Source organism: Primulina huaijiensis, chromosome 7, assembly GCF_012295235.1.
Source record: "Primulina huaijiensis isolate GDHJ02 chromosome 7, ASM1229523v2, whole genome shotgun sequence".
NCBI classification, from domain to species: domain Eukaryota; kingdom Viridiplantae; phylum Streptophyta; class Magnoliopsida; order Lamiales; family Gesneriaceae; genus Primulina; species Primulina huaijiensis.
Genome location: NC_133312.1, coordinates 2,399,918 through 2,422,859, shown reverse-complemented (window position 1 = coordinate 2,422,859; position 22,942 = coordinate 2,399,918). Strand labels below are relative to the sequence as shown.

At 33.0% G+C, this 22,942-nt stretch overlaps 4 protein-coding genes across 7 annotated transcripts; 2 read left to right on the top strand and 2 right to left on the bottom strand.

Annotated features, from left to right (window-relative positions):
- Nucleotides 1–224: 224 nt before the first annotated feature.
- LOC140980531 (protein phosphatase 1 regulatory inhibitor subunit PPP1R8 homolog) lies at nt 225–3,064 on the bottom strand. The gene is given in 3 exon segments (XM_073446409.1): nt 225–1,344; nt 1,890–2,060; nt 2,062–3,064. Coding segments are annotated over 3 exon segments (1,290 nt in total). The 5' UTR covers nt 2,325–3,064; the 3' UTR covers nt 225–488.
- Nucleotides 3,065–3,760: 696 nt separating this feature from the next.
- LOC140980533 (farnesyl pyrophosphate synthase 1-like) lies at nt 3,761–7,726 on the bottom strand. The gene is made up of 11 exons (XM_073446413.1): nt 7,470–7,726; nt 6,038–6,062; nt 5,777–5,892; nt 5,596–5,682; nt 5,392–5,508; nt 5,220–5,308; nt 4,844–4,895; nt 4,654–4,749; nt 4,467–4,511; nt 4,275–4,364; nt 3,761–4,189 (listed from the first exon to the last, which is right to left on the bottom strand). The coding sequence occupies exons 1-11, from the start codon at nt 7,599–7,601 to the stop codon at nt 3,989–3,991; spliced, it is 1,050 nt and encodes a 349-aa protein (XP_073302514.1). The 5' UTR covers nt 7,602–7,726; the 3' UTR covers nt 3,761–3,988.
- Nucleotides 7,727–11,429: 3,703 nt separating this feature from the next.
- On the top strand, nt 11,430–16,023 carry LOC140980737 (phosphoglycolate phosphatase 2). Of its 3 annotated transcripts, none has more exons than XR_012175998.1 (12): nt 11,430–11,655; nt 11,815–11,882; nt 12,451–12,543; nt 12,623–12,694; nt 13,130–13,201; nt 13,347–13,406; nt 13,482–13,534; nt 13,779–13,876; nt 13,949–14,048; nt 14,617–14,720; nt 14,805–14,961; nt 15,809–16,023. XR_012175998.1 is itself a non-coding variant. In XM_073446778.1 (11 exons), exons 1-11 carry the CDS (start codon nt 11,538–11,540, stop codon nt 14,906–14,908), a joined length of 942 nt encoding a protein of 313 aa, XP_073302879.1. In that variant the 5' UTR covers nt 11,430–11,537; the 3' UTR covers nt 14,909–15,095. The 3 variants fall into 3 exon arrangements, 1 of the variants encoding a protein (XP_073302879.1); XR_012175997.1 differs by having other exon boundaries at nt 15,770–16,023; XM_073446778.1 differs by lacking the exon at nt 15,809–16,023 and having other exon boundaries at nt 14,805–15,095.
- A 3,471-nt stretch (nt 16,024–19,494) lies between these two features.
- Nucleotides 19,495–22,535, top strand: LOC140981443 (phosphatidylinositol/phosphatidylcholine transfer protein SFH2-like). 2 transcript variants are annotated; one of them, XM_073447851.1, is made up of 12 exons: nt 19,495–19,833; nt 19,956–20,086; nt 20,200–20,228; nt 20,630–20,713; nt 20,804–20,857; nt 20,972–21,049; nt 21,150–21,203; nt 21,339–21,398; nt 21,484–21,579; nt 21,691–21,792; nt 21,976–22,056; nt 22,147–22,535. In XM_073447851.1, exons 2-12 carry the CDS (start codon nt 20,032–20,034, stop codon nt 22,459–22,461), a joined length of 1,008 nt encoding a protein of 335 aa, XP_073303952.1. In that variant the 5' UTR covers nt 19,495–19,833; nt 19,956–20,031; the 3' UTR covers nt 22,462–22,535. The 2 variants fall into 2 exon arrangements, with proteins under 2 accessions (XP_073303952.1, XP_073303953.1); XM_073447852.1 differs by having other exon boundaries at nt 19,495–19,837.
- Nucleotides 22,536–22,942: the final 407 nt, after the last annotated feature.

Sequence of the window (22,942 nt, the reverse complement as noted above, 5' to 3'; positions counted from 1 at the left end):
TCTTTACTATATAATAAATCAAGAAATGATATACAATATTACAGAAAGTTTGTCAAATTGACTTTATGTGCGCAAAATTGATCATATTATCATTTTTAGCAAAAATATATATTACTTTGAGAAATTACAACTTGTGTGCTTTGTTGGCAGTCTTTTTATTCAAGTAGTATAAGAAATGGAAGAGCGGAGAGGAATAAAGTTTTAGAAGGTACAATTTATTCTCAATATGGTTTCAGGGAAACTACCGGCTTCAGAATATTTTACACTTGATATTCTTCAATAAAGAATTTGAAAACACAAAATGCTGCCTCCATGAGAAAGTAGAATCCCAGAGTATACAGAGCAGCCATGATATAGAAATTCAAGAAAGTGAGATGAATTCTCAGCGGTCTTACATGTATATACCAAGTATGAAAAGTAACAACCAAACTGAAGGTGGGCACATGACAGAAGAGAACAGGTAAAATAAGGTATAACAAAACTTTCCATTACGAAAGGAGATCATATGGCGTGTGGATTAATAATTTTTGTCCTTCGAGTGGAATCATCACATTCCGCCTATCCAAACAGATCTCATCACCATTATCATTGTCATTGTTGCCAAGGTCACTTTCAGATTTACTAGGAGAAACTTCTCTACCACCAGATCCCAAAGATGTGTGCGCCCAAGAAGAACCAACTTTGAAACCAAATGATTCTCCGTAAAGATCCTCATAGATTCCACTATTCTTCGCAGGGGCAGCCTTGACCTTGTTCAAAACTAGTTGAAGTTTCTCTGTCACTCCTTTTTTATAGGTTTGTTGTTCTTTTCCTTTCGGTATTACAGTTGTCTGTACAAGATATTCATATTTCCCAACAAGACTGCCTTCTTTTACGCCAACAGGACCAGGTTCTGTCTCCACATCAGCTCCATCGGAATATCCAACTATTTCGACCAGCTCGGCCCCAACCTGATCCTTAAATGTAACTCTTGTTCTTCTGATTCTCTTACGCGGTCTCTCCATTATCTGGTTTCCATCCTCTGTACCTGATGAGCTGATTGCTCCTGGAGATTTTGAAATTATATCAAGTTTTCTCATCCCATTTAGGTACCGATTGATGTATGTGTTATAAGCCAAAGCTGCATCTTCATCAGAGGCATCTGGAGGTGCAGGCAAAGCAATCTCTGTGGGTTGTGGGGGTGGTGGGAAAAGAGCAGCATTATTCTTCCTCAAAATGTAAGTTCTAGTTGAAGCAGCAAACCGGAGGGACTGCCCAACCTCGAGCTCAACGGGAGAATCTTTGGTCAATCTCTCATTTGCGACAAATGTAACATGAGCAGATCCTAAATCAATCACGTATACACTGTAAGAAAGATATGCATGCTAGTTAGTGCATATGATATGGAACATGCTTCAGAATAGTCAATGAGGCTTGGCACTCTACTCAGAATTATGAATTTGATCACACTTTTGCACACATATTACATGGAGAAGTGATGTTATACAGCATTGCAGTGGCAAACTATTTAAGTGTGTCATGATAAATCAAATGAAAAGAACACCATTAGCATGAATATTTTAAGCCCAAAACTCTGTGCCCATCATAAGCAACATATTGCATAATAAAATGAATCCATGATGAATAGCTAAACCAAAGAAACTAAGCCTCACAAACACCTTCTCATCCCAAGCCACTTTCTTTCAACTTCAGTATTTTAACCCAGAAAGTACGTCTGTCATTCATACAAGTTTACCTACCAAGCAAATAAAGACTGTCTAAATAGAGCATTTGCAAGTCTATTTGAGATTCGGGACCTTAATTCTGATAAGAAAAATACACTTCAACCACGAAGGAAAAAATATAAAGAACATGAATAGAGTATCAAAACGGTGACATAGATATCAAACCTTCCATCTTTGTGAGGGATGACAGCTGCTTGTTGGCGTGAGACAGACTGATGGTCAAGCACAAAATCACAAGCATGAAATTGCCTACCAAATATATACCTCCGTTTGTCCAATTTAATCACATCCAAAACTTCCCGATCCTTCATGACATCAAGATAATAAACACCAGGCTGGGGGTTGCAAGGTTGACTGACCCCCTCCAATCTGGATCAGTGGTTGAGTGGGCACAGCAGTTGGCAGAACATCTGAAGCTGTAGCATTTTGCAGTGTTTTATGTTGGCTTAAGTATTGGTTTTGTGTGTATGAAACTTGTGGGTGAATTGTTGAAGCTGCAGATGGCTGAGTAGCTGCTTTTGTGGTTGAAGTTGGAGTGACTGAGAAAGGTTCCAAAGACTCCGCTTTCTTGAAACGATCAAGACCCACTCTTCCATGCATAGTTTATGTACTGTACTGCTCATACAAATCCTCTTGTGACACCAACAAGGAATTAAAAGAGACCACCTCGTAACACCACTCTTTTAACCTAAAGAAAAGCAACCCACGAAACTCTCTTGCTTCGTTTTAACTTCACCCCCTGCCAAAAACCCAACTCCCACTGAGAACAAAAACTCATATAGGAGTAACCAAAACACCAATGTCAAATAGCATAAATGCTCGAACAAACGCACCAATCAACTAACACAACTTGAAAATCAGTAGGTAAACAAGCAAAAATTGTTATTATTCATTAATAAAACCCAGCTTCGCTCAAACTGACATTAGCATTTCCAAACGACAATGCAAGTGTATGAAACAGTTCAACCCACGACAAAAAAGGTCGTTCATCGGAGAAATTAAACAACAACAATAATACAAGCAACATGATCAAAGAAAATGGTATTTAAATCAGTGATCACCAATCTATAATCACTCCATCTTCTAAAATTCGGGCACAAAAAGTTCGCTAAAAAAAGTAGCGAGGTGAGAAAACGGGGATTTACACTTACCTCTTTGTAAAAACTTACATAATCTCCCATTTATGGATTTACAGAAAATATATATATATATATATATAAAGAAAAACTCGATACTAAGGTGAAGCGAATACTAAAAAATGGGGAGAGAGATGGATAATTGATGGCAAGAAGCCGAGGAGAATAAAGCCGGAAGAACGATATTGGGCCTGGGTATCGGTAACAGTCATCTAAAGGCCCAGGTTATGTTTGGATTGAGCGATTTGGATCCATTATGATTTTTTTTATTAAATAAAATAAAACAATTTTCATTCATCGATTTGGAATTTTGGATTCCTCGTGAATGTGATTACCGGATCATTCTATTTCCCACCGGCAGCCTCCTCAAGTTAGCTGGAGCACTCCCCCTTTAGACTTTCTGAAATGCAACGGTATTCTCGAGCAGAGGCAAAGTTGGCTATGGAAGCATAATCCGAAATGACCAAGGAGCAGTAATTGCAGCTATACAATGAAGCATTCCAGGTCCATTTATTGCTGAAGCTTTAGGGATTAGGGACACGCTAAGTTGAGTTAAAGATTTAAACCTCTAACATTATCCTTGAATCATATTCTCTGATACTTATAAATTCCTTACACTCTGCAGCACAAGATTTCTCTCAAGTTAGTTTAATAGTGGAAGAATGTAAAATCATAATGAAAATTCAATCGTTCTCTTTTCCTTTGATTAAACGATCAGCAAATCAGGTCGTTCATTCTAGCTAGGAGAACTATTTCTTTGACCTGTGGAGTAAACAGATAATCCCCAAGCCTCTTTCATTTTCTTATTTGATTGTATCTGACCTTGTTAAATAATACTATTGTGTTTTACTCGGGAAAAAAAAAAAAACCATAACTAACTAAAGTACACACGTCTCACAATTGATCATTGTAGCATCCTTTCATTTTTAACCCTTGAAGTTACAAATTACAATAGACAAAGTAGTGAAACCACTGGAAACTAATACAAACAACAAAATAGGGGAATCCGTTACTCCCTTCCCCCGTAAAATACAAACACGTATCAAGAAATGAATTATGATTTCTTTTGACTAATCAAAACTTCCCATTCTTCATTTCTTGATTCAGAATCCCTTACTACCAGCTATCCTACTTCTGTCTCTTGTAAATCTTGTCCAAGAACGATTTCAGGACAGCCTGCACAGCTTTACTCGGATGAGATTCGATGGAGCTTGTTATTTTCTCATAGCTCTTGCTTTCATATTCTGAGAATACCCCTTGGAGATTAATGTCGTTGTACAGGGCTTTGATTTTCATCACATTGCTAGGATTGGGATTGCCATAGTTTTCCTAGAGGTAAATCTATATGTTAATGTACGGTTTTGTTTTGATAGCTGGTATAGAAAAGTGGAGATATTTGATTCTATTTTCTTACGAATAGGATTTTCTTTTGCTCATCGTTGCAAACCTCCAGGGCTTTGACTACTAGCCAAGAACACTTGAAATCTTCAATATCCGTTCCAATCTGGTGTATGTTTGCGTGGCAATCAAAAAATAAAAGACCATAATAAAAATGCCTTAAATTTACGAAGGTTTCGATGCAACAAACAATGTTCAGGATCTTTACCTTCCCAATCGTCTCAGGATTACCAAAACAATCCAAATAATCATCCTGAGAAAACCACAAAAATAATAATAATAAAATATGATAAACTGATTCATTGCTTGAACTCATACCTTGAGACTTTAAATTAACAAATATAATATCTAACATGCATATCAATATCCATGAGAGAGAAAGCGGAAAATATTACCTGTACTTGGAAATAAATCCCCATATCAATAAGCACATTCTTCACGTCTACATGGTTGTCTAGGTTCTCACCAGCCATGAGCAATGCACATGCAACCTGAGAGATAATCAGTGCTGTTCAGGTCAAACGCTAAATAACTGCATTTTCACAATCATATGGAGTAGCTCGAATGTCAATTTTCCCCACTTACTGGGAGGTAAAATGAGTAGTAAGCTGTCTTGTACTGAACAATGCGACGATGACTGCACAAATTTCAAGAAATCAGTCTGACCATAAATAACAGCAAATAATTAAGTCTCACCACATGAAAATAGAAATAGGTATCTATCAGACATCAGTTGCAAAGTCCAGCAGAAACTAGTATCGCAGAGAAGTTTTGCTATTTATTTTTAATCTTTGGGCTCATGTAAGGCCTGAACAAATAATGAGTCCTTAGTCTCAGAATATACACTATATACAGTTTGGCATATCCTGAGATCTAGCATCCGAGGCAACTGTGTATAAATCGTCCCATCGGTGCTGGATAACTTTGCAGTTACTTATTTCAAAACCCTTCAGGTACTCACAGTGACAATGAGTATTTAGATAAATCCTTTTCCCCTTCAATAGTTGTGATCAAATCTATCATTTGTCCTGAGGCAGTTTGGAACTCCACCTAAAACATGACAAAATCAGTTGACATGCAGTAACAAGGGAAAACCTTTGAGCCAGATTCTAGTAATTCATAAGTAAATTTACCTCATTAAACAAATCCAGCAGATCCACGTAGTACGGCTTTTCCCTGAAATGCTTTTTGAGAATTCTAGGGATTTGGTTCCGAAGTATGATTCCATCATTAGCAGCAATCAGACCAACCTAAACAGAATGTTCAATCAATATAACGATCAAGAAGACATCCTTTTTACGGTAGTGGTAAAGAAAAATAGTAACATATAGCCAGACCTTGGGGACTCGAAACCAACATGGTTGACCACGCCGTGTGTGAGAACTATCCATTATGTCATCAAGGACAAGAAAATACGCTTGAAGCTGCACATTATATATCGTATAAGTCAAATTCATTTGCAGAGAAACACACAGGATGGATCCATTTGCAGTACTTAGAATAAGTAGAATAGCTCACCCACTCAATGCACCATCCCAGAGCGCTAGCAAGAAAAACTTCTTCTTCTGTCAGTTCTTTGCCTTCTTTTAGTAACTTATAGCTATCAATAACAGATAAACCTCTATTTAACTTCCCTGCAAGCAACGCCTGAATCTTTAGCATAAAATCTTTTGGTTTTAAGAATCTTATATGAATGTTTCTATTTTTTATAATATTAGTGCAAAAACATGCAAATCAGGAACTCGGCTCTAGAAATGAAGTAAATGATTCACATCTGACCTCCAGGCACATTGTAGTCCAGCATCTGCCACAGATATTTAAAATGGCAAATCAGAAACAACAATCAAATTGTAAAGTAGGAAATGGCATGCGGACTCAGTCAACATTTTATTATTGCTAATATTTACACCCGCCTCATTCTACAACTTAAAAACACTTAACAGATGGAAGAAAAGACAGCACTCAATGATCTAACATAAAAAACCAGAGTCCTTTTTGGAAGTATATGATCACGTTTGATTTTAAATTAACAACTGTTCACACCTTCTACAATTAAACAAGGATGTCATGAATTGATTTACTCAAACATTGCGAAAACCAAAATAGAAGGCGAAAAATTAGCTTTTTTGTATATCGTGACGAGAATTTGTATGAGAATTGTCTTAGTATAAAGGAAAAAACGACATTGTCGATATCCAATTTCAAATTGTTATGCAATACACTTTTATGAAATAGACATAAATATTTATGTGTATGATGTATGGAAGTTGGGAGAGGAATAAAGAAAAGAAATTTGATATCTGAGGAAAGCCAGTATTGTAGGCCAAGATACCAGAGAAAAGGAAGAAAATCAATTGAATTCCATTAAAAGCGTTAAGATGCCAAATCAGAAACGAAATTATAGGTGAAAAGGAGGAATTTTTACCGATTGCACTAGATGATGCTATCATTATAAAATAAATAATGGGATATTGATAAAAGGTGACATTAGTTAGTAATTGATGCTATCAAGATGAATTAACTTTTGATAGACAAAAGTATGTTGCCGAAAAGATCAGCATCCCATATTCAAGAAAAAAGTGAACATCTTCGGTGCTCACTTTAAAGGAACCGGAAGAGGACTTTGTGTTGAAAGGTATTTATGATGCTATTTCGCCACCAAACAATCCATATGCCCTTCCCACATTTAAAATAATATCTGAGAACGATAAAGTTGTATGCTACAGCCTACAGTCAATTCCAGTTTTAGATTTGCTGTGATGTAACAGGCTAGTGACACAACATCACGCATCTATCGTGCCATCACATGCATCACTCTGACAGAAACCAAATTCTTCCCAAATGGATGCTTCCAAAAGTAACAATGAAGTTTGAGATTTTTCCCGATAATTTGGTTTTGAAGATTGAATAGAAACATAGCCATTTAAGATGATGATTCAGCCTAGCCATTTAAGATGATGATTCAGCCACCACCCATGATCTGAAGTTTCGGCAAACATGAAATTGAATCTCAGAGAACTCTGATATCGAAAGCATTACAAAAATTCAAAACGTTTTCCACCCATCCGCACCATAATTCAATAACGTATACGTAATAAGGCGACGTTTGATCTTCTTTTCCAAAAATTTATAATATCAGCACACCACACAATCACATTCCAGTTTCAAACAAAACGAACAGAAAAATGAAATTAAGACTTGAAGAACAGACCCGCTCCACCCATTGGCGAGAATCATCAGTCCATTCAAAAGCAGGGTCATTCAAAAGCTCATATTTGAGCACGGAGTACACTCCCAGAAACGCCGTCCTCAGATCCGACTTCTTTCCGTTCAGATTCGCCATGTCTCCGCCCGAATATTGCAGAATTCACGGGTCAGAAATTGCGTTCAGTGCTTTATATATTTGGTTCTCAGCTTTTGTAGCTCTTGCAATTAGCAAAGTGCGGTATCTCCTGCATTTATTGTACTTGGATTGGATCGGATGCCTAATTTAAATTTAAAAATATTATTTGGAATTACCTAATTTGGGTCTACCAATAATAAAGTGGCTTTTCAGTTTTCCCCCACCATATATATATATATATCTCCTTCGAAAAAATTGGGTGCGGCTGATTAAGGTTAGTTTTTTTAATTTATTAAGTAGGTTTAGTAGTTTTTTTATGTTGATAAACAATTCTCGGATCTATGTTCAAGTCTCGTCAGTAATGCGAACAGTTATATTATATCTATGTAGAGTCTGAAACATTATCATACTTATATTATAAAAATAACTATGATTTTTACACAAATAATATTATTGTACATGTGTTCACATCTATATATCATTATATAAAAAATATGAAATTCAACATTGAAATAATATTTATGTGCTATTGTTGGTTCAATTCAGAATTTCACCTTTTTTTAAAATCAATTTAAAAATAAATTGTGTTTAGAAAAATAAGGTGAATGGTGGAGTTTTAAAAAAAAAATAAGGCAAAACTCTATAATCAATGACGACGCTGGAAAATTAGTAAAAATAAAATTATAAATAAGTGGACCAATACATATATATCGTTCTTTATTTTGTTAAAAAAACTAAACCAATATATATGAATAAACAAATACAATTTTTGAAAAATAAAGAATGCACTTTTTTATTGATAAATTACCTAATATTTTACAAATAAAAAATTTTTGAAAAAAAATTTGATGGGAAGGTTTAGTATTTGAAGATTATCTATCTTTCGAATTATTGAACTTGAAATTTAACTCTTATTTTTTTATATATGATCTCAGGTTCTATTTTATTAATTAAGATATGTCCTAGTTCTAACATAAAACAAATAATAATATTAAAAAATAAGAATAAAATTTTTAAAAATATAAAAATAGCAGTGGACACTGCAATGTGGCAACCGCATCCTCTGCTATTAGTGACAGACAATACGATATTTTTGCAATGTCCGTCGTTTGTAAAACTCCACCATTCACCTCCCGAGCCCGATAAAAAAAGGTAATTTCTAACAAAGTTTTTCGGAGTTCCAATCTTATTTTACTCTAACTCGATGGTAATGGGTTTGGGTCTAACTCGTATCCGACCGGGACAAGTCATGTTTAAAGTGGATATGTGTAGGAAAAATAGATCTCGCGTCGGGTACGAATATTAAATTTTGGATATAACGAATGTGGATCGGGTAAAAATCTTATAAGATCCAACACATACCTATCGGGAACCCCTAAAATCTTAATTAAAAACTTTGAAGTCAGAATATAACTAATATAAAGCATCAATGTCATTATTTTTAATCGATTGACTGTGTAAAAAGCCTCCAAAGTGAGGGAAAATGGAGACCTTTCGATCGAGGGTAAATATGGAAATTGATATAGACTGCACGAGATCCTCATTCCATCGAAAGCCAGTAAGGATGGAACACGTGTCTATAAGATATGGGTTGGTGGCAAGACCACTAGAATGTGAGGAAATTCGCAGCTTTGTTTGATTTTTGACTCGCCTTTTATTGTTGTCAACTTTTAGAATTGCGCGCAATTAATTTTAATAAAAACTTGAATTATGGTTTTGAAATGACTGGTGTATATATATATATATATATTGAAAGTATGATACGATGAAGATCCATGGTGGACATCTACGTAAGCATCGGTTGTTGGTTGAGTTACATATAGACTTACTATATTGTTAATTTTGAACCACGTAGAGCAACTAACTTGGACGTCATTGTGAATTTTTAAATACCAACTATACCTCTTTAAAATTAAAAAATACTCTATTTTTATTTAATAAAAAATAGTAAATTATATATATTTTTATCACTCGTATCTGATCTCTAATTTTTTAAAATTTAGTAAAATATTTTCCTAAATCTTTATCCAAACTTTTGAAATTTAAATTATTATATTATTCTTATTTATATAGAAATAATTAAATAAAGATTTAAAAAAAAGGCAAAGAATCACTAGTGTATAAATAAGCAAGAGACGCATATACAAAGTTGTTTACTACTTTACTTCCACTCAATTCCACAATCAAATATCATCTGTTGCTTTCAGAAATACACGGAATTTTCAAAATAAACTTCTTATTTGAAACATCGCATTCTCAAATTTAATCACGTCAAACCTCGCATCCTCAAATTAATTGAAGAATGCTCTTCCTCTTGTTTTTGTTGGTTTGCTAAATCAATAGCTTTAAATAATTATCCAAGTTATTATTACTTAAAAGCTTTTATTTTTGAAAATATTTATGACGTGTTGTATATAAAAATTATTTCTGTTAATAGAGTGATCGAACCCACTTAGACTATTTTAATTTATGACGTTTAAAATATTTGAATTATGATGTTATCATCAATTAGAAATTTTGGTAAAGTGACAATTGTAAAATCCTACCATTTGTATCACATTTATATGTATTAACATTGAGAGTAGTTTTTTTGTGTGTGCAATAATTGTTCTTGTTATGAAGCGATTGAACTGTGGCATGAGATTATTGTATGATTTAAAAAGTTAAATTGTATTATTATTATCAATTATAAATTTTGGTAAAACGATAGTGATCGATCATGTGATTTTTAAAGTTTCAAAACTTGAATTTTAGATATTAAATCACAGGCACTTACATAATTAATATCTTTCAAGTTTTTTCCAAATCCAATCGAACTGGAGTAAAAAATTTAGTTGGTATCTCAAATGACCAAATTGTAAAAAAAAAAATTTAACACAAACTTTTGTAATATGATCTCACAAATTAATTTATTATTTATATATATATATATATAAATNNTATATATATATCCTATTTGGGACACTCACGAAAAAATATTATTTTTTTATGTCAAAATATTAATCATTATTATAAATATGAGCAGAACTGACCTGTCTTATGAATAAATCTCACAAAAGATCTACTAAAAATCTAAAAACAACAAGTTTACTTAGAATAAAAATAATTGAAACCAAATTGAACAACTAAAATTAATAAATGTGAGAGATAATAATATTATTTTGTCTTCATATAAAACATCACATTGTAATTTAAAGAAAAGTATGATGAAATAAATAACTTGTTTTGGAAAATTTAAGACAATAATTTATGACATGACTTGCATAACTTAAATTATTGTATTAAAGTACTCCATCTAATATTTTCATATTTGAAATAACTTGATAATCTCTTTAATCAAGCCAGTTCATGCAACTTAATCTATTGTATTCTGAGTTAAAACTTTTAAATGTTTTAAAAAATAAAAACTTTTAAATAATATAAATCTGGAAAATTACTAAAAACTATTGATTTTTAAAAATTATTAAAGGAATAATCAGCCTCATTTAGAGAAGGGGGTTTCTGTAATTTTTTTCCGAGAGGAAGCGGGGTTCATAACAAATATCTATTAAAGTGTTTGCTTTTATTATTATATTATATATATATATATATATATATTTAAAAAAACTATCTATTTAACTTGTAACATTGAAAAAATAAATTAATAATTAAAAAAATATCTATTTAACTTGTAACATTGAAAAAATAAATTAATAATTAAACTTTTATGATATATATATATATATATCTTTTGATTTCTTATATATATATATATATATATATATATTTTTTTTTTTTATATATATATATATATATATATATATATTTTATTTACACAAAAGAAATCAATATGAGAAAAAAAAATGAAAAGAAAAGAAAGACGTTGAAATCGACTGTTGACCTTAACGTCTATTTCCTCACGTGCTGCTCCCCCTTCTCCACTGCTCCGCGGCAGCGATGGACGGAGAGAACTCGAAACCAATCGCGAAAGAGAAGACGATCTGTCAGATTCTATCGCCTTCGAATACCAGAGACCTCGTCGATTCCGTCGATGCTTTTCTCTTTGATTGCGATGGTCCGTACGTAGCATACACAATTTCTCAAAACTTATCCATTGAACATAATTGATATTTCATTAGTAACTGAGCTCTGGCCTCTGGGAGTGTATTAATTTGTGTGTTTTTTTTTCAAATTTATGATTGATTTTCTTTAGCCCACGATTTCGATATTTCAGGTGTGATATGGAAGGGAGATGCTTTAATCGAGGGCGTTCCGGAAACTCTAGAAACTCTTAGATCAATGGTTATTTAATCTTTCGCTTCTTATCAATTGCTTTTGGCTGTAAATAATGCTATTCATGTGCACCTTTTAAGTAATGTGCTGAATTGTGTGTTGGTTCTGCATTTCTGTTAGTGGTGAATGGTGATTGTAACGCAGGTTTGTTTTTTGTTTTTTGTTTTTTTTTCTTCCAATTTCTGTGTCGTTGGTTGCATTTTGTTTTTCGGCAATACATTATCGTGACAATTAAGCAGGAGGCTCATGTCACTCATCTTCAAATCTTTTATGATGCTACAACCTCTATCAACAGTTCTTCCTCGCTATGATGATATTACTAGCACAGTTTTGGATGATCATGTGTGATGTCTCGATACATTTGCATGTGTGATGTCTACATACATTTGCTTGATCCTTAAACCAAGTGCCTCATGCAAATGTGTTCTAATGTTTAATATAGTTAAAAATGTTATTTTCGACGTCAACCCCTATTTTGGTATCTGGCTTTGATACATATTATTGCTCGTCTTAACTCCTTGTTTATTCTCATTTTCTAAGTTCAGTTTTGTGACATTATCGTAAATGTACCTTGCAGGGAAAGAAGCTAGTGTTTGTGACGAACAATTCAACCAAGTCTAGAAGGCAATATGCAAAGAAGTTCAATTCCCTTGGAATTTCCATTACTGAGGTTTGTTACATGGATCAGTCTTCTTATAAATGCAGTATGTATTTTCGTAAATATTTACTGAGTCCCATACTGGTTTCAGGATGAGATATTTTCCTCATCTTTTGCTGCTGCCATGTACCTGAAGGTCAATTCGTTTCCTAAAGATAAGAAGGTCTGGTCTCATCTCACTCGCTATCTGTCTTGCTGCATATTCTTTAGGCAGCAAGATTTTCTGGTGCATGAGGAAGATTTGGCATGATGAAGATTCAAGACAAAGATTTATGTTAATCAAAATCAAAATCATTTTATCCCCAACTAACACGAGTATCATCTTATATAACATGCAATCTTCTGCACTGATTTATAAATCCTCTCGTTAGTTATACATCTTCAAATGAAAGGGACTGATCAAAATAAGTCGTACGATCTGCTTTTAGATAGAGGTAGCAGAAAGGCTTTAAGAGAAAGAACATAACTGCTGCGTAGGAACTTGTTCTCTTGGATATTTTATGCTATACTTGGAAAAAAATCTTAATACTAGCTCCAAATTCCTTTTGCTTCATGTTATTGTTATCAGGGCCTCATATTGTTGCATTGGGTTTTGCAGGTTTATGTAATTGGTGAAGAAGGCATATCTGACGAACTAGAGCTTGCTGGATTTACCAGTCTTGGTGGCCCTGTAAACGTCCTTTTGTTTCTATCTTAAAATTCTTCTTTTTATCTTATTTCATTTATAACCATCAACATTTAATTTTCTTTGAGTCAACTGAATATTATTCTACTTATATTGAATTTAGAAGAATAACTAGCTTAACATTTTGCAGGAAGATGGGAAGAAGGCTGTCCAGTTGAGACCAAACTTTCTGTTTGACCACGACAAAAGTGTAAAATTTAATAACTTACCCAGAATTCTCTTCCCATGCTGTTCTGTGATTCAAAATTGCTAGTTCCAATTCCAGGTAGGAGCTGTGGTGGTTGGACTTGACCAGTATATAAATTATTACAAGCTACAGTAAGTCTCACTTTCCTTGGTGTTTTTTTACCTTGATTAAATTATCTGCAGATATCGTCAGTATGCTACAATAATATAACTTATAATCACACCATACAATATAAGTCTAGCCAAAGTTTGCTTTTCTACTGTATAGCCACGATGGGGCTTACTCAGTCAATTTATCCACGCTTTTGTATTGTGGAGCCATTTTAGGGCTTGATCAGTCAATTTATCTGAAGCATCTAATTTTACTCATCTAAAGATATGGAACTCTTTGCATACGCGAGAATCCAGGGTGTCTATTTATTGCTACAAATCGAGATGCAGTTGGCCATCTTACTGATCTGCAAGAATGGCCTGGTAAGTTTTTTCTTTTCAATTAACCTCACCATCAATAAGAGACTTTAGAAGTTAACATTTTCTCGAGTTTAGGTGCGGGATGCATGGTTGCTGCAGTATGTGGCGCGACACAAAGAGAGCCTATTGTTGTCGGAAAACCATCAACCTTTATGATGGACTTTTTACTTCAGAAGTAAGTCTATTTTCAAATCACGAGTCCAGGCCTACACCAATATGGAGATTTTTGAGTAATATTTAAGTTTTTAGGCCCTTGCCCACATAAGAAACCAGTCTCTTGGGTTAAACTCGTCTATTAACCCTGAGTGCTAATAACATTGACACTCTTATCAAAGACCAACTCACCCATGGAGGGGGCGGGGGTAATTTGGAAAAGCTATCATGTGGACAATAATGATAATTTTGAAATGCCAGTATATGGTTTTGATTAAGATGCATGCGACAAAAAAGTTGGCATTGTCCACTATAAGCTGAAGCGGGCATCTTCATCTCACAAAGTGCTTCATGTTGCAAGTCTCGCATCGAAATTGTGGTGTGGTACTTGACTTTAAGAGATTTTTAATTGAGTGGATTAGTTTTCTAAGTGAAATATCCTGTAAAGCTTAAATCCGAAATTTGATGTAGACAAATGCTTTACCACTCAATCGGTTATTTATCATCACTTTCAAGAGTTTAGCACTAGTAGGTAGGTATATGCAACTCAGAGCGCTTAAAGACCTTAACATCTTAATCTTGTGGCGCAGATTTAACATCCCTACTTCAAGAATGTGTATGGTTGGGGACAGACTCGACACTGATATTTTATTTGGACAGAATGCTGGTTGTAGAACTCTACTTGTCCTTTCAGGTTGAATTGAAATCTATCTAATATCTTTATGAAAAGATTATTATTTTGCTGCTGCTGCTTATCATTTGTGACTTGATTTTGCAGGCGTGACAAATATGGCAACCCTTGAAGACCCATCAAATTATATTTGGCCCGAATATTACACGAGTACGGTGTCGGATATCATTGCATTATTGGATGATCAATGATTTATTCCAGCCTGAGTAAACTATAGGCAGCCATTCTATCTATCGAACTTCCGGTATCTGATGATAATTCCAATTCTAAAAATTTATTTCCTTTAATTAAGATTGTTTATTAACTCTGGTTTCAGCTGTTCCGTGATTACAAACACTAGCATTCAAGGGTACTCTGTTTGTACGGCCCTTTTCTTCATCTTTTATTCCCTTTTTTTTTTCTAAATTCAACAAATCTGTTTGATAATTTTTTTACCACTTAATTATTTAAAAAACATTATTATTCCATATAAGCCGTTAATTGCCCAATTCATAATTCTTAAGCACATTTTTTTAGTTAATTTGTATTCACCTCCCCTTTACATCATATATTTGACACTCGCCTCTTTGACATGTTCTTTGGCATGTTATAATGCAAATAACCCTTTTTTTAAAAAAATCTTTTTACCTCTTACCTCTTGTGAAAAAACACGGATGTTAGTAACAGAGCAATGTTCGAAAGTGAAAAACCAGATGTTGTGGCTATAATAAATAAAATCAAGATTCTCGTATTTCGGTGTATCCCAAATGCGATTAATGTAATAGATATATAGTAATTAGACAAGTTAGACTATGACTTTGTGGTTAATGTATTAGATGTGTTGCAATAGGTTAGTTTAGATTTGACGTTGTTTGTTGGATTTTACCTGTGAATGCCCAATGTACTTGTGTTTATGCTCTATTTTTATCTTATTTAATGGAAGTAATTTCATTAAAAAAAACACACAGATGTCAGTAGAAAAGATAGTTTTGGGTTTCCGAATGTGTACCGTTCTTTTAGAAGCTGTTGCTTTTAGAGAAAATAGAAAATAATGCATATGTTTATGTGTATAGCATATGGCTATTTATGCGAAAGATCCTCGTCAATACCAGCAGGCAAGCTGTCACCTTACCCCTAAAAGTTCATTAATCCACGTGCCCATCGAGTTGTGCTCTGAAGTTGGAGAGGTGTTGGTTGCTTCGGACTTTTATGTGTTCCTTGTTTTTCAAGTATTGCAGCAGAGGGTCGCTCAATGCTAAACCCCGGGACGTTTTGATATGATGCGTTCTATTGATCATTTGAATTCAAAATAAAAATATATGAAATTCGTCAATATGATCAATTCGGCATGTTAGTGTTAAAACAAACGAGAAATGTTACTCCATCTCTAGCATAACCTCACACTATTGCAGCATGACCCACTAAACTGCTTTTTAATTTGTTTTGTTACTTCCTTTGTCTAACTATTTTCCTGACTCTGATAATAATTACCTACTATTTCTACTATAACATACATTTAAAGAAGGATTGAATTGTTCTTAAAGATAATTCGGGACTTATGCGAAAATGAAAATTTTGAAAATGGTGAGATATAGAAATAAAATAAATTATTTTTTATGATAACAATGATCGAATGAAAATGGTCTAAAAGAATAGAAAGAGGAAGTGTAACAGCACACAACGAATATTTATTGTTTAGGCACATTGAGTCTCCAAGAGTACTTTGTCTCATAGCAAATTGCCAAATACACTATATATGTATACACTATATCTATATAGTGTTGGTATATTTCATCATGTTACTCAAAATTGCAAGGCAAGACTATTTGATATTCTCTATTGACAAAATAAAAAATAAAAAATAAAAACGAGGAATTGCATTCGTGGGCTATGTTCATGTGAGGGGGGGGGGGGGGTGCACTCATTACTCATTAGGGCACCTCCAACCTGCGAGAAAGGGTTATGGATGACAATTTCCTCCGAATCCGTTAGAGGATCCGATACCCGACCCGAATAGAAGAGGGTATGGAGGGATTTTTAGACCCGATTAAATACTTGGGTAATCGGGTATGAGGATTTTCGGGTTCGGGTATGGAGGCGGGTTTGATATAATCTGACCCACACCCGACCCGAATACCCGTTTAAATTAATATATATAAATATATATATGTATGTATATATGTATATATATAGTAATTATATTTATTTATATTAAAGATTCATCAGTCAATTCACCGATTTTCGGAGTTTTTAATACATATAATCATAAATTTGAAAATTAAAGAAAACGATGCTTTGTATATTAAAAGAGAAGAAAATATATAAAACTTCATTATACACACACACTTATTATAAAGCGTGAATAATTTTTCTTATTGTTCATTTAAATAATTTTTTAAATATTCATAACTTCATTGAAGCAATTTAAATTTGAAAAAATTCAATTGTATATGATAATTGGGTATTTGGATATGGTATGGGTATCCGATAATCCGATGGGTATGGGGATGAAGATGAAATTCAATACCCGATGAGTATGGAGATGGGTATGGGAATGAATTTAATAAATGGGTATGTGGATGGATGTATGAAATCCGACTCATACCCTACCTATTGTTATCCCTAGCAAGGGTCTTCTCCAACATCAAATAGGACAGCTCCCTTTCCCCATGATCCGGATTTGGCGCTGGGAAGCCTATTTTTTTTTTAAAAACAAAAAATTTATTAATATTTATATTAAAAATTATAAATAATATTGATATAATAATATGACATATTGTTATATTATTTTAATAATTAGATATATTTAAATAATTGTATAATATTTATTATATTATTGTAATAATTAGATATTTAATCATAAAAATTAAAATATTTAATTATAAAAAATTATAAATAGATTTTAAAATAATTTTATAATTAAATATCTAACACATAAATTTATTGAATAATATTTAAACATTCAACCACAGAGTTAAAATAAAAATACGAATTCGAATTCAGATAATTTAAATGCAAATACAATAAAAGATAAACAAACTAAATACAAATTCGAATTCAGATAATTTAAATGCGAATTCTTTGGATTGGTTCATACCAATGATAGGATTTTGCGAAACGTTAAGATAAACATGACACATGAGTTTATCACTAAATATTAATTATATCAAATATAAAATATAATTATAATTATATCACTAAATTTTAAAAATAAACATTTAATAACTAATAAGAAAAAAAATTAAACAAATCAAATAAAAGAGTAAGATTTGAAGTAGATGTGTTGAAGATGAATATTGTATTTGATGCAGAAACTGCACTATTTTAAAATAGAGTTTTGAGTTGAAGATGGAGGTTTTATATTTTCTTTTTCTCTTTTTAAGAATTTATTTTTTTATAGGACAAACAAAGGCCACCTCACTCAAACAAGGCTCATAGTGAATCTTGGCTCTTTCATCCGCGAAATTTAAGAATTATATATTTAAATTAGTATAAATATTTTTATGAGACACTTTACCATATCAATTTTATAAGTTGAGTTTTTTATTTAGGTCATTTGTAAAAAAATTTATTTTTTATGTCAAAAGTATTATTTATTATTATAAATATAAACAAGTTTGACACATCTCACAGATAAAAATTCGTGAAATTATCTGACAAAAAACATACTATTAAACTATTGTTTAATGTCTTGAGTTTTTGTTTTGACAATATTCTTATATCTTCATCACTTTGGAAAAAAAAAACACAACTCTTCATGAAAAAGTGAAAATCACTTAAATAAAATAAATTATCAGCCGTCACTGAAATTATGGATTAATCTATATTATATCGAGAGTGCTTCTCTTTCTATTCTAATAATATTAGATCATATGATTTTCTCACATTTTTATGAAAGTTGACATATACATTAATGATCCAAAATCTAACATTTGATCATGTTAAGGAAAAAAATATTGTAAATATAACATAGAATAATCTCTTCTACCCAATTAACTCGTTCAATCTATTTTTCGTCCAAAAATCCCAAGTCAAACAGCTATTAAAAATTATATTTTTTAATAAAAGTTATAAAATATCGAGTTTTAAATTAATTTTAGATGAAAAATGCAATTCACGTCCCAAAATACATCTCACCTGTCTTGGATGCCCTCCTATTTGTTTTATGTAAATTTAAACTCTCTCGCTTTCTTGGAAATGACGCTAGGCAACGACAAAACCAATTTTGATTTCTATACTATAAATAATATTTGTAACACATGGGTAAAGAATTTTACCTTAGCTTTTGATTAATAATAAAATCATGAGTATGTATCTTGTGAGACGGTCTCATAAATCTTTATGTGAGACGGGTCAATCCTACCGATATTTATAATAAAAAATAATAATTTTACTATAAAAAGTAATAATTTTTCATGGATGACCCAAATAAAAGATCTATCTCACAAAATACGACCCGTGAGACGGTCTCACACAAGTTTTTGCCTAAAATCATACTAGTTCCGTCCTAATTATGGAATTCGATTTTTTCCACACAGATTAAAAAATTAATCGGAAATATCGATTACACAATCAATTTTTAATTTTACTCCAAATTTAATAGAGATATATGATTATAAATAATCTCATAACAATTTTTTATTCATAAAATAGCATAAATTTTAGTAGATATAGGAAAATATGTGTCGGGGCCTTGTGTGAATATAATTGATTTGAAAGCTGTTTACAGAAATAAATAAAGAATTGTATAATTCATTTAGTTTGTGCATTTAATCATTTCCATACAAATGCATTTAATTTATGTAGCTAGCCTGTCACTTCGTCACTCCATAGCCATTTCTTTGAAAGAGAACGCCAACAGCTAAAAAAAAAGGGAAAAGAAAAAGAAAAAAAAAAAAAAAAGACACCGCCAACACATTATGAAAGCAAATGATGCGGTGATTCTAGATTTTGATGGAAAATTTCTAAAGCCACCTGCTTGTTTTGTTTTTTGTTTTTGAATCTTAAAAGCCACCAACTCTTCAGAAAGATTAACGAGATACAAAGCAAAAAAAAAGCGAACAGGGGAAGTAGGAGGGTGCCTTTCTTGAATCTTGACCCAATTTCACTATCTTTTATTGGATATGTATATATATTTGTATGTATATTTATAAAAGTCGAATCTTTACTTGTCTTGCTCTCTTTTTACTGTTCTTCTTTCTTCCCACTTACCTTTATTAGATCATGCAAGTGAAGATTGGATTCTTGCTGTATGCATAGGTTGTACGGTTTAGGATTTTCTTAGATCTTTCGAATTGGGGTTGTGGTGGGATAGTCTTTGTTTGGTTCAGAAAAAATGGCTGTGGTTTCACAGGAAGCTATTAATGAATTTGAAGCATTGATGGAGGAAGGTTTGTTCAAACGGCTTCTTTGTTGAGCTTTCTTTCATGGTCCCATTACTTTATATTTGTTGTTACCTTATCTTTAATTGATCTTTTTCCATTTCATTTGGGATTTTATGCAGTTGACGAATCACTCAAAAGAACATTTCAGGTTTCTTTTTCTCATTCCTGCTTATCAGCTGTAGTCATGATATTATCAGTAATACATTTGTGTATATAGAGAAATTGATGGGCATAATTGTTGTCGGTTCTTTATAAATTTGACTGAGGCGACTATTCACTATTGAACGAGTTTGGAAACTCGTCCCTTAAAATTACGGAGTATGTACTAAAAAATATTGTTCTAAATTTGTCAACTAATTTTGGATGAGCCAATGCATACGCATAGTTTGGCTGAAACTACGTGAATAACTTATTTATCAATTCTTGATTATGAAAGAGATGAAAATATAAGTTTTAGCTCCCATTTTGTTGCACCAAAGTTTGGTTGGTATATATGGTTAATCCCTTGTGCCTATGTTTGAAATCCGGACTGTTCAATTTGATATGCAGAATGTCCATCAAGGATACCCTCATGAAACTTTGACACGGTTTCTTAAAGCTAGAGAAGGAAATGTACCAAAAGCTCATATGATGGTTAGAGTGTTGACCTTTTTAAAATTTCAGTTTTCTTTACATGTTGGAGTAAATTGGAATTTCTGATCAACGGGTTACTGGATATTTCAGTTGGTTGATTGCTTGAACTGGCGAGTGCAAAACAATATCGACGATATGCTAAGTGTAAGTAGGACATCGCACACAGATGTAGTCTTAACATAGTAACAAAAACTTTCATTCAGTAGAAGTGTTTATTGTTTAGATTTTTTTTTTACTCTTCCGCGCTTTTAACTGCAGAAACCCATTGTTCCTGTCGATCTTTACAGAGCCATACGCGATTCACAGCTCATAGGACTGTCCGGTTACTCAAAAGAGGTGAGGATTTGATGGAGCTAGAATGAGCTGTGTCAATTATATTTTTTGCATTTATATAAAAATTGGGATCTTTCTAATAGTGGTGCCCTTTTATCAATAGGGTCTCCCTGTCTTTGCTATTGGAGCAGGTCTGAGCACGTACGACCAGGCGTCTGTAAGATTTGTTGTTATCTTTGAATTCTAAATCACCTCTGCGTCACAATGAGACCAAATATTTCGATGAAGGTTCTTTTGCATTGGTTTGATACCAGTTATTTAGTTGATCTGAGAATATTTATCTTCATTTCAGGTTCATTATTATGTACAATCGCACATTCAGATCAACGAATATCGGGATCGTGTGATTCTGGTGAGCAGAAAACTGTTCTTCTCTTCGATTATTTCCATCTGTTTGGACCTCTATATAATTTTTCACTCGCCTCATTTTATTTTAGCCTGCCGCTACGAAGAAGTATGGGAAGCATGTTAACAAGTGTATCAAGATTCTAGATATGACTGGCTTGAGGCTCTCGGCTTTGAACCAGATCAAGGTACATATGCAGCAAGAAATTCGTAGTTCTGCTTGTTATGACAGATTGTTCTACCACGATTCTTCATCTGTAAATGATTTACATGTATAACTCTAATGTGTTCTTATTCAGATCTTGACTTTAATTTCTTCCATCGACGACCTGAACTATCCTGAGAAAACATTAACTTACTACATTGTGAATGCCCCATATGTCTTCTCCGCTTGTTGGAAGGTCGGTTCACATTTTTAATATTTCATTAGTGATGAATAACTACTAATTATGTTCGGGCTTAGTTTGAGCTAAATTATTTTGATTATCAATAAAATATCATCCAAAATGGCCCAAACTGAAAAAGTCTGTGGACTAACATATTCTCTCTTACACCTCCAGTCACGACATTTCATTTGTTATCAGGTTGTGAAACCACTTCTCCAGGAGAGAACGAGAAGGAAAATCGATGTATTGTCTGGTGCTGGACAAGATGAACTATTGAAGGTAATATATCTCCAGATGAACTTCTTCCTCTTCTCGACCACAAACTCCAACATGTCTCATGTAATGTCGAATCCAATGATGTTTTTGCAGATAATGGACTATTCCTCCCTCCCTCATTTCTGCCAAAAAACATCAGGTTCTTCAAACCATTTAGATGCCTACTCTGAGAACTGCTACTCCTTGGATCATCCCTTTCACCAACTCCTCTATGCATACATCAAGCAGCAAGCATTGATGCTGGAACCCGCTAAACCAATAAAACACGGGTCAGTGCATGTTACCCTGCCTGAGGATGCTGATGGAGTGATTGCCGAGACTTTAGAAACCGAGTTAGAGAAACTGAAGGATGCAGATGGATCCGCTGAATCGATCAAGGACCTGAGAATCGACGATCACAAGTCCTAGAGAATTTCGTTTCATCTCTGGTTCTTGCAGTTAATCGGAGTGTATATTTATGGGAATGTTGTAGATGAAGTGAAGTCGTTCTAATATGATTGGTGGAATCATGAGCATGAAGCTGTGTCTAATAGATCTAAAGAGCAGTGGTGTCTCCAAATTATATGATATTCCACTAATATATACAGCGGAAAAATGTGCGAGCTTCTAGTGCCTTTTCATTTCTCAAGGTTGGAGTGAGCAATATGATATATTTGACTTAATTTATTTTGAACAGTATTTTTGGCAATTTTTTTTTTTTTGGAAATAAACGTATAAAACCAATTTTATGATGTCTATCATTTAAGGATTTTATCTTCTTAAAATATGATTTAAACTTTAAGAAAAAGATAAACGAACTTTTCCCTCAAAGTCTACAAATATATTACCATTTGAGTGATCATTTAGAATATTAACATAATTATATATATATTATATATCTTTCGAATAT